At 40.9% G+C, this 12,577-nt stretch overlaps 1 protein-coding gene across 2 annotated transcripts in view; it reads right to left on the bottom strand.

Annotated features, from left to right (window-relative positions):
* LOC124603882 (G-protein coupled receptor Mth2-like) overlaps positions 1 to 12,577 on the bottom strand; it is a 643,834-nt gene that overhangs the window by 484,271 nt on the left and 146,986 nt on the right. For both annotated transcript variants that reach the window (XM_047136433.1, XM_047136434.1), the window contains exon 4: positions 5,660 to 5,948. In XM_047136433.1, the coding sequence (XP_046992389.1) occupies positions 5,660 to 5,948 (289 nt within the window). The remainder of the gene's footprint in view (positions 1 to 5,659; positions 5,949 to 12,577) is intronic.

Below are 12,577 nucleotides of genomic sequence, written 5' to 3'. Positions count from 1 at the left end.
ATTTGTAGATTACATAATATTTTACTCAGGTATTAGACTTACCTTGAAGAAATAAACGTCGCTTTCTTGTACCTAATCTGTGGTGGATGCTTATCAAACTGTGGCAGCTAGCTAAGCTTCATTGAGAAGCCTTCTGACTGAGCTCTCACAGTTGGAAAACGCTTCTAACTGATCCTCATCACAATATTTAAGTGATAGACGATCCTAACAGCATTCATGAATTATCACCTTGTAAGTGCGCTCTGGAGTAATTGCAGTCACCCCATAAATAATAATGCCAAACAAGGTACAAGAATAATAAATAGGAAACACTTTCATGATGCTGTGATGTTTCTCAGAATTGCACGAAATTGTCACCTATTTAATATTATTGTTGTGTTCTGGCAAACACCATAGGAAGATTCAGTTAATAGAGCATAAAATTATTTGTTTAAAATGAAATTTCGATAACAATATTTGAAACGTATAATGTTACAAAAAGCAAGTGTCCAGCAGCCCGTCCAATGCATCCAGTCACTTCTGGAAATTAGAAATAAGTTTTTTTCCTTGATGCTGCTTCTTTTAGTTAGCAAATACTCAAATACACGGTTTTAAATGTGGACGTTGTCGAGTCTAGTAGGGTAAGCTTATTCCTTCACGTAACCTCAAAACAGGTGATCATGGGCGATGAGATTGGGGGACAGATGTAGCTAATCTAAACGAAACATAATGTATGCCATGATAAATCCACGTAATGTCTCCATATCCTACTGTGACGCCATCTTGTTGCGGATTTATGATGATCCACGATGACATCGAACAGTGGTGCCCTCCAGTATGGCGAAGAAAAACAACCTGATAGTACATTCAGAAAGGTTTTGAGAAATCAAGCAAAATTTTCCAAATAACCACAGGTTGGAATGTGCCGTTGGAGAACCAAGCAATCAATGACGACTGTGCATAACTATGCGCATTTAAGCTAAATTGTCCCAGCAAAGAACGCAGTTATTAACTAAATTATCTGAAGAGAATGGTTTAAATGAAAGCTAGGCAAACTTTAAATTTATGATTTAAACAACGAACAGCTGCACCAGCTACTTCTTTTTTCAGGGTTAGCGCAATCTGTTTCGAGTCTTTATTCTCATTTTCAAGACCGTTTGTTTACATAAACATTTTTGTGATATTTTCAAGTGTAGTTTTCTGTGTGTCTTGCATTGCGGTTGTCATTTGAACGTTATACCGCAAATAGGAAATCTGACAAAATAAATCTTGGAATGTTTTTTATATGCTAATGTTAGCGATAGTATTTTTGGTTCTCCACTTACAAGTACACTGAGGTGCCAAGTCATGGGATGCCTTCTAATATCGTGTCTATTTTTGCGCTGCGTAGTGCAGCAACTCAACATGGTATGGACTCAAGTCGCTGGAAGTCCCCTGCAGAAACATCGACCCACGCTCCCACTAGAGCCGTCCATAATTGCGTAGGTGTTGCCGGTGCAGGATTTTGTGCGCGAACTGACCTATCGATTCTGTCCCATAAATGTTCGATGGGATTCATGTCGGGCGATGTGGGTGGCCAAATCATTCGCTCAAACTGCCCAGAATGATCTTCAAACCAATCGCGAACAATTGTGGCCTGGAGACATGCCGCGTTGTCATCCATAAAAATTCCATCGTTTGTTGGGAACATGAAGCAGCTGAACATGACCATTTCCAGTCAATGATCCGTTCAGTTGGACCAGGGGATACAGTCCATTGCTTGTAAACGCAGCCCATACCATTATGGGGCCACCACCAGCTTGCACGATACCTTGTTGACAACAGGGGTCCACTGTCTCGTGGGGTGTGCACCACACTCAAACCCTACCCTCAGCTCTTACCAACTGAAATCTGGACTCATTTGATCAGTCTTTTAGGGTCAGAAAGATATGGTCACGAGCCCAGGAGAGGCGTTGCAGTCGATGTCGTGCTATTAGCGAAGGCACTTGCGTCGATCGTCTGCTGCCACAGCCCATTACCGCCAGATTTAGCCGCACTGTTCTAAGAGGCACTTTCGACGTACGTCCCACATTGACTTCTGCTTTTATTTCACGTTGTGTTGACTGTTAGCAGTGACAACTCGATGCAAATGCAGCTGCTGTTGGTCGTTAACTTTAGGCCGTCGGCCACTGCGTTGTCCGTGGTGAGAGGCAACGCCTGAAATTTGATATTCTCGGCACACTCTTAACACCGTTGATCTGCCTTTTATACCTTGTGCGCGCGATACTATTGCCGTCTGTAAATGGCGCATATCGCTATCCCAGTAGATTTTACAAAGAATATATATATTCATCTTTTGGATCTGCAGCTCTTGTCTTTGCAATTAAGTTATTGGATATAGGCTCCGCCTCTCATGCAAAACATGTTTGGGCACCTATGAACGATCATCAGTAGGTTTTGTTTATTGACAACTGTAAAAAGTGAACATATTTTAGGTTATAACGATCTAACAAAGTAACTATTATATTAGTTTCGATTACATTTCTATTTTGTTGTAGATGTTGATAGGTGTTGAGTAGAGATTTTTAAATTACTGTCTATGGGAGGTTGCGTTAAATGCGGATTTTCTGTGATGTTTTGTTGGTAAATCTTGACTATTAAATCAACAACGTTATAAGTAGCGCACCGCCGTTGACAGAAACAGTAATACAATGAGGTAGTCAACGTGTGGTGCTGTAAGGTGCAATGTTATTAATAGTGAAATATAATGGCCACATGTTTTAATTTTTCCTGATGGAACACAACAACCACAACATAACTGAGAAGCAGCTTAGCCGGACCGAACCTCACTGCTAGACTAGGATTACCAGACGTCCCGTATTTTACAGGATCGTCCCTTATTTCCCTGAAGTTTCCCGTTACGCCGACAAAATATATACGAGCCGTACGGTGGATTGGCTATGTAGATGTAGACTCATATTGACCAGGTTTTCATTAACTGTTCCGTAAATTTTTCACTCTATTTTTAACTAACATGTAGCACAACCAAATGTAGAAGAAACAAATGTGGCCTTACCGAACTGAACGAGGCACGATCTTAGAATTCCTTTGGATGGTACTACGTTATATTTTCACATGGCGAGCAGTTTGCCGGTTTCGCTTTCTTTGAGCGTTACTTATTGCTTCAGGTCTCCTCATTTAGAAGGGTGATTTTAGACTGTTAGTTTCACAGATTACATTACATGATGTAATATATTGCAAATTTTCAGAAAAATGCCAAAAAGATAGTGTTTATTTACTGGCGAAACTGAAGCTGAATTTGAGTCTATGAAATTAGTACAGCAAAGCGACAAATTGTTTTGCACGTTCTCTAAAAGTACTTTTTCAATCGACTTTGCATGTCGATATGACGTTGAGCAACACATTAATGTGAAGAAACAGAAGCTAGCTGTCTCAAGCAAATCTTCGGCACAAAATATGATGTCTCTAGTTACAAAACATGAGAATAGTGACGTTACAAATGACGAAGAAAAGCATCTTGCTAGAATTCCATCAATGAAAGGTGCCCATTCCTTCAGGCGAGTGGACGACACTGAGGACGTGAACAACGTTAAAAATGTATGTCAACATAACAACCATGAATTTAAAACTTAAGTGTGTTGGTGAAAAATTGTCTACGATTTTTAACTTCCTTGCATCTCACGACATCTGCCGCAAAAATTTGCAGTTCGTCACTGGGTTTGTGCTAGCACTACCTGGCACTAACACTGCTACAGAAAGTGTGTTCTCAATCACAAATGCTTTGTTGACTGACGGAAGGAACAGGTCTAGTGTGGAAACTGTTAAGAAAATACGGAATAAGGGGAGTAGCTCACATTTGGTTCACCTCTTACTTTAGCAACAGGCAGCAAAAGGTCATTATTCACAATGTTGATAACGGCTGTGATGTGGGATCTGAGTGGGGTACTGTCAAGTGGGGGGTGCCCCAGGGATCAGTGTTGGGGCCGCTCCTGTTCCTTATTTATATAAATGATATGCCCTCTAGTATTATGGGTAACTCTAAAATATTTCTGTTTGCTGATGACACTAGCTTGGTAGTAAAAGATGTTGTGTGCAACATTGACTCGGCTTCAAGTAGTGCAGTACATGACCTCAGTTCATGGCTTGTAGAAAATAAACTAACGTTAAATCGCAGTAAGACTCAGTTTTTACAGTTTCTAACACACAATTCAACAAAACCTGACGTTTTAATCTCACAGAACGGGCATATGATTAGTGAAACTGAACAATTCAAATTTCTAGGTGTTCAGATAGATAGTAAGCTGTCGTAGAAAGCCCATGCTCAGGATCTTGTTCAAAGTCTTAATACTGCCATTTTTACTATTCGAACGGTATCAAAAGTGAGTGATACTTCGACGCGTAAATTAGTCTACTTTGCTTATTTTCATTCACTTATGTCGCATGGTATTATGTTTTGGGGCAACTCTTCCCATTCTAGAAGGATATTTTTGGCTCAGAAACGAGCGGTTCGGGCAATAAGTGGTGTGAGTTCACGAACCTCTTGTCGACCTATGTTCACGAGTCTGGGTATTTTGACATTGGCCTCTCAATATGTATATTGCTTATTGTTGTTTCTTGTTACCAATATTAGTTTATTTCCAAGAATAAGCAGCTTTCACTCGGTTAATACTCGGCAGAAATCAAACCTCCACTTGGATCGGACTTCCTTAACTCTTGTGCAAAAAGGTGTGCAGTTTACTGCTGCATCCATTTTCAATAAGCTGCCACTCGAATTCAAAAATCTTAGCAGTAATACATGTGCTTTCAAATCGAAACTGAAGAGTTTCCTCGAGGGTCACTCCTTCTATTCTGCCGAGGAGTTCCTTGAAAAATTAAGCTGATTCTTATTGTATTGTTGATAGCGTTTACTTAACTTAATGGATTGACTTTTTTTTCAGGTTCATGAACATTTATTTTTATCTGTTATTACTTTTATGTTGTAAGTTCATGTACTGGCACGTTCCATGACCTTGGAGATTTGCTCCTCAATTTGGTCCTACGGAACTTGACGTGTAAATAAATAAATAAATAAAAAATAACTGGAGTTATTAAGAATCATTTACAGAACGCTTCATGTGTTGATTTTTATGAGTTTATATTTGAAAATATCAAACTCCTAAATGCAAACATTCTTCAGCAATATATAACTGAGAATTAGAAATAAGTACGATAACCGATGGAAGTAATAAACATTGTCTGTCTTAGTTAAAGAGTTCGTAATACTAAAGTAGTGTATTGTGTTTTCATATGACAAAAACAAAACAACAGAATATTTACTCGAATAGTAACGCAAGGTATTTCGATTTCTTTCTCGTTCAAGTTTTAACGAGAAGGTACTATGATCTATATACCTGTAGCATAAGCCAAGTACTTTAACCAAAATCTACTATATAGATATAGTACTAACGAAAGTTCCCACAAAATGTCGATTCACTTGAACTTCTAATTTCTGTCCAATATTTTGATTTCGGTCATCTGGGCAGTCTGTGCTAGAGACACGCAAATACGTTCTCTTACTACAGAATCCGTCGTCTCCTTCCAGCTCTGAACTTACCAGGTTGCTTTGGTGCACCCTGTATAGCAGACCACGTTATGCCAGCGGCTTTGAAAGAAAGTCAAGAGAAGAGTGAGTGGTACTCACGCACGACGAAGCAGATGGTGCCCCAGAGGCCGGGCGCCATGTTGAGGAGCGCGATCGTGGCGTAGCCGAAGAAGAGCGCAGCCACGTGGCTCATGAGCGCCTTGCCGTGCAGCGACGCGCGCAGCCGGCAGCTGGCGTACGCGAAGAAGGTGGCCGCGAGGAAGGCGCACGACACCACCATGCAGATGCTCGTCACCACGAACATGGCGACGCGGCCGCTCTCCTCCGGCGGTGGCGGCTGCTCCATGTCCGACGTGCACAGCAGCGCCGACACCGAGCCGTTCCACATCTGCCACAACATTTACGGGGGTATTTCCAAATGCAGCACTGTGTCGGGCTAAATGAAACGAGTTTGATAACTCCGGGAAAGGGGAGGTACAGGGTGCGTGGCGATGACTTTGTTATTTGAAACATGGAGTTGACTGGAGGGTTAGAAGGCTAATTAGAAATTTATATTTGAACCAGAGAGCAAGAGTAAGAATAGGAGGTGTGATGAGTGAAGAAATAGAACTGGGAAGAGGTGGAAGACAAGGTTGTTGTTTATCACCAACACTGTTAAATATACACTACTGGCCATTAAAATTGCTACACCAAGAAGAAATGCAGATGATAAACGGGTATTCATTGGACAAATATATTATACCCCTAGAACTGACACGTGATTACAGTTTAAGCAATTTGGGTGCATAGATCCTGAGAAATCAGTACCCAGAACGACCACCTCTGGCCGTAATAACGGCCTTGATACGCCTGGGCATTGAGTCAAACAGAGCTTGGATGGCGTGTACAGGTACAGCTGCCCATGCAGTTTCAACACGATACCACAGTTCATCAAGAGTAGTGACTGGCGTATTGTGACGAGCCAGTTGCTCGGCCACCATTGACCAGACGTTTTCAATTGGTGAGAGATCCGGAGAATGTGCTGGCCAGGGCAGCAGTCGAACATTTTCTGTATCCAGAAAGGCCCGTACAGGACCTGCAACATGAGGTCGTGCATTATCCTGCTGAAATGTAGGGTATCGCAGGGATCGAATGAAGGGTAGAGCCACGGGTCGTAACACATCTGAAATGTAACGTCCACTGTTCAAAGTGCCGTCAATGCGAACAAGAGGTGAGCGAGACGTGTAACCAATGGCACCCCATACCATCACGCCGGGTGATACGCCAGTATGGCGATGACGAAAACACGCTTCCAATGTGCGTTCACCGCGATGTCGTCAAACACGGATGCGACCATCATGATGCTGTAAACACAACCTGGATCCATCCGAAAAAATGACGTTTTGTCATTCGTGCACCCAGGTTCATCGTTGAGTACACTATCGTAGGCGCTCCTGTCTGTCATGCAGCGTCAAGGGTAACCGCAGCCGTGGTCTCCGAGCTGATAGTCCATGCTGCTGCAAACGTCATCGAACTGTTCGTGTAGATGGTTGTTGTCTTGCAAACTTCCTCATCTGTTGACTCAGGGATTGAGACGTGGCTGCACGATCCGTTACAGCCACGCGGATAAGATGCCTGTCATCTCGACTGCTAGTGATACGAGGCCGTTGGGATCCAGCACGGCGTTCCGTATTACCCTCTTGAACCCACTGATTCCATATTCTGCTAACAGTCATTGGATCTCGACAAACGCGAGCAGCAATGTCGCGATACGATAAACCGCAATCGCGATAGGCTACAATCCGACCTTTATCAAAGTCGGAAACGTGATGGTACGCATTTCTCCTCCTTACACGAGGCATCACAACAGCGTTTCACCAGGCAAAGCCGGTCAACTGCTGTTTGTGTATGAGAAATCGGTTGGAAACTTTCCTCATGTCAGCACGTTGTAGGTGTCGCCAACCTTGTGTTAATGCTCTGAGAAGCTAATCCTTTGCATATCACAGCATCTTCTTCCTGTCGGTTAAATTTCACGTCTGTAGCACGTCATCTTCGCGGTGTAGCAATTTTAATGGCCAGTGGTGTATATCTGGAAGAAATTATTAGTGAATGTTTTGATGGAAGTAGAGGAGCTTGTAGAGGGGGTCGGAGAGTGGAGTGTATAAGATTTGCAGACGACATGGTTGTGATGGCAGAGAGTGGAAGAGAGATGGAACAAATGTTAGATGATATAAACACAAAATAAGAGGAATATGGAATGAAGATTAACAAGAAGGAAACGAAAAGTATGGTAATTGGAGGAAAGGGGAGAAAATGCCGTATGAAAATAGGGTGAGGAGAAATAGAGCAAGTGAATAACTTCAATTACTTGGGCAGTGTAATAATGGATTATATGTATTGCTCAACAGAAATTAGGAAAAGAATTGCAGTGGCAAAAGAAGGATTCAAGAGGAAACAGAAATTACTTTGTGGACCACCAAACAAAGATCTGAGGAAAAGACTTGCCGAATATTACATCTGGAGCGTTGCCCTATATTGTGCGGAGACCTGCACATTGAGGAAGGAAGATGAAAGAAGATTGGAGGCACTAGAGATGTGGATGTGGAAATGAATGGAAAAAGCGAAATGGGAAGACCGAGTAAGAAATGAAGAAGTATTAAGAAGAGTTGGAGAAGAAAGTTATCAGAAAGAGAAAACGGAACTGGATTGGACATTGTTTGAGGAGGGACTGTTTATTGAAGGAAGGAATCGAAGGGATGGTGGAGGGAAAAGGGGAAGAAGAAAAAGAAGATAACAAATGCTGGACAATATAAAAGGAGACAAATACTCAGAAATGAAAAGACTTGCTATGGACAGACAAAAGTGGATGAGGCTTAACCCATGACAAAACCTGCCGTAAGGCAGAATACCATACTACTACTACTCATTGTTGTGTGTGGAAGGGAGGTTGAGCACATTCGAAATAGGCCTGGCGGTTACAGCTAAAAAAACACCTGGTTTTCGGTTATATGATTTTTTTAAGGCCAGTTTAACGTGACTGTTAAAACCACTCAAAATAACCTGTTTCTGAAATAACTAATTTTCGGTTTTTTGTTCCTATTATTTCCGGTTATAAAAGTAGAAATCGAACAAAGATTGAAAAATTTCGGATCTGTTCCAAGGTACATAGAACGAAAATATTAAATTAAATAGGCAAATAAAAGATAACTCCGTCAGTCCGCCGTTCACTGCTATTCTCGAGAAGTGGTAAGCGGTTGTATGCTAGAAAAAAGCACCAGTATTCTCGTACCGATTCTGATTTTTTGACACTCGTCGTAATCACGGAGAATATCAGTATTTGGGCATTACGAATAATCAGTACTAAAAGCAGAAAACTGAGGGTAAAGAAGTCTATTTTTCGTGTTAATTTTCCGTTTTTAAGGACTTCAAGCAGAAAGGCATATTATGTAGACACTGGCAGCAGATGAGCTACTTCCTATTTTTATCGTGCATTCTGAATGAATTGATAAGTTTCTAATTTAGTACTGTTACCATAATGTTCAAAATGGTTCAAATGGCTCTGAGCACTATGGGACTTAACATCTATGGTCATCAGTCCCCTAGAACTCAGAACTACTTAAACCTAACTAACCTAAGGACATCACACAACACCCAGTCATCACGAGGCAGAGAAAATCCCTGACCCCGCCGGGAATCGAACCCGGGAATCCGGGCGCGGGAACGCTACCACACGACCACGAGCTGTGGACTACCATAATGTCCTTCCTGATTTATTATTTCATTGAAACGGCAGACAAATCTTTAGTTTTTCAAAGGAAATGAAGCATTGTACTTTACTGTTACGTCACTTCGTAACAATATTTCCAGCTTAGGGTTGGTGCCATTCTGCAATACAATGTATGTCCGGCGGCGACAGCCAGAAACTACCGTAAAGGCCAGCTGGGGGTAGGTCTTGCACACTGGGCGTACCCGTGTATAGAGCTTAACCGACGGCACACAGCAACAGTGACATTATTGTTTCAGAAGCGGTGTACCAATTCTTATGCCATGTGTTTGTTGCGCGGTTCTCCCGGCCATTGTTATTAAAACAGCACTGATCGCTTTTCACATTTTCTATAATAACACAATATTCCAAAACAACACAAATTTTACGTATAAAAATTACTTCCTTTTCAAGAAAGTTTTATTTGAAAACGAAAAATTTTAGCACAGTTGCTATGTCTAACTGATATTTCGGTATTTTCACTCGGTTATCGGTAAAAAATAGAAAAAACACCTGTTATAACCAAGACCAAATACCGAAAAATACTGGGTGTTTAGAAATAAAATACTGGTATCGGTTTTAACTCGTCCGTTTTTCCCGTTCCTAATTCGAAATAGGGATGGGAAAAACCGACAACGGCATTTTACTTCTGAATAACCGGTAATTTTTGGTATTTCTCTGGTCTCGTTTATATCAGTTTTTTTCATTTTTTACCAACAACAGGGTAAAAAGACAAGCATATCAATTTGCCACGGCAGCAGTGCTAAAATTTCTGATTTCTAAATAAAACTTTAAAAAAAAACGCTTAATGTTTATTCGTAAAATTTCGATTGCTTTGAAATACTGAAGTATTATAGAAACTAGGAAAAGCGATCCGCATAATTTTATTAGCAACGCCTACACTTAAGAAACTAGCAACAAAGACATGGCAAGAGAATCGCTACAGGACAGACGGTACGTGTTTTGTATGTGCAGTGTGGTAGTTTCTCGCTGTCGTCCTCGCACATCAGTTGTACTGCAGAATGATACCATCACTAGTTTCGAAGTACTTTACAAGGTGCGTTAGCAATGAAGTACAGTCTTCCATTGTTTCAAAAAATTAAAACGGGAAGTGGCAAAAGAGACTTGCGACATCATATAAGGAGAAACGACATCCACCGCTTTCTTTGAAAGACAAGGTAAAATTGATTGATATACCGGGAGTATAACGGGAGTAGGATTCCTCATGCATAGGACGGCAGCGTAGAGAGTGTGTTAACTGTGAACAGATCAATGATAGTGTTGTTCTCACCAGAATCGACAGCAAACCAACGTCGACAAAGATAGTTCAGGTATATAAGCCGACATCGCATGCGGAAGACGAACAGATAGAGAAAGTATATGAGGCTATTGAACAGGTAATTCAGTACATAAAGGGAAAAAAATCTAGTAGTCACGGGGGACTGAAATGTGGTTGCAGGAAAAGGATTAGAATAAAGGTTTACGAGAAAATATGGGCTCCGACTAGGAATAAGACAGGAGAAAGACTAACTGAATTCTGCCATAATTTTCAGCTAGAAATAGCGAATACTCTGTTCAAGAATAACAAAGGAGGAAGTATTCTTGGGAAAGGCCAGGAGATATGGAAAGATTTCTATTAGATTACATCATGGTCAGTCAGAGATTCCGATATCAGATTCTAGATCGTAAGGCATACCCTGGAGTAGACATAGATTCAGGTAAAAATTAAGTAGTGATGAAGAGTAGGCTGAAGTTTAAGACACTAGTCAGGAAGAATCAATAAGCAAAGAAGAGACATACGAAAGAACTAAGAAATGAACAGAGACGCTTGAAGTTCTCTGCGGCTGTAGATAATGCTATAAGGAGTTGCTGAGTAGGCGGTTCATTTGAACAGCTCTAAAAAGGGCAATCACGGAATTTGGAAAGAGAAATATATGTACATAGAAAGTAACAGAGACGAAACCATGGGTAACAGAATAAATATTTCAGTTGATCGACGAAAGTAGAAATTACAAAAATGTTCCGGGGAATTCAGGAATACAGAAATACAAGTCGCTTAGGAACGAAATAAATACAAAGTGCAGGAAATCTAAGACGAAATGACTACATGAAAAATGTCAGGAAATCGAAAAAGAAACGATCGTCGGAAGGACTGACTCAGCACACAGAAAAATCAAAACGGCCTTCGGTGAAATTAAAATCAAGGGTGGTAATATTAAAAGTGCCATGGGAAATCCGTTATTAAATGCAGAAGAGAGAGCTGATAGATGTAAACCGTACACTGAAGGCCTCCATGAGGGAAAACCTATGTGATGACATGACAGAAGAAGAAGCAGGAGTCGATATAGAAGAGACAGGGATCCAGTATTGGAATCAGAATTTAAAAGAGCTTTGTAAGACTTAAGATCAAATAAGGCAGCAAATAGGTAACATCCATCAGAATTTCTAAAATCATTGGGAGAGGTGGCGAAAAAACGACTATTTACATTGCTGCGGAGAATATATGAGTCTGGCGATATACCATATGACTTTCGGAAAAACAGCCTCCACACAGTTCCGAAGGCTGCAGGAACTAACAAGTGCGAGAATTATTTCACAATCAGCTTAACAGCTCATGCATCTAATTTGTTGACAAGAATGATATACAGAAGAATGAAAAGAAAATTGAGGATATATCACATGACGATCAGTTTGGCTCTAGGAAAGGTAAAAGCACCAGAGAGGCAGTTCAGACGTTGCGATTGATGGTGGAAGCAAGACTAAAGAAAAATCAAGACACGGGCATTGGATTTGTTGACCTGAAAAAAGCGTTCGACAATTTCAAATGATGGAAGATGTTCGAAATTCTGAGAAAAATATGGGTAAGCTACAGGGCAAGACAGGTAATATACAATGTGTACAAAAGCCAAGACAGAACAACAAGAGTGGAAGACCGATAACCATGTGCTCGGATTAAAAAGGGTGCGAGACAGGGATGTAGTGTTTCGCCCCTGCTGTTCAGTCTATACACGGAAAAGAATGGAAGACCGATAACTATGTGCTTGGATTAAAAAGGATGTGAGACAGGAATGTAGTCTTTCGCCCCTGCTGTTCAGTCCATACATTGAAAAAACAATGACGGAAATAAAAAAAAAGGTTTAAGAGTGGAATTAAAATTCAAGGAGAGAGGATATCAGTAATAAAGTTCGTTGATGTTTTTGCTGTCCTCAGTGAAAGTGAAGAAAAATTACAGGATCTGCCGACTGCAATGAACATTCTAATAAGTAAAGAACGTG

This window comes from Schistocerca americana, chromosome 1 (assembly GCF_021461395.2).
Source record: "Schistocerca americana isolate TAMUIC-IGC-003095 chromosome 1, iqSchAmer2.1, whole genome shotgun sequence".
NCBI lineage: Eukaryota > Metazoa > Arthropoda > Insecta > Orthoptera > Acrididae > Schistocerca > Schistocerca americana.
This window is presented reverse-complemented; position numbering and strand designations above follow the sequence as displayed.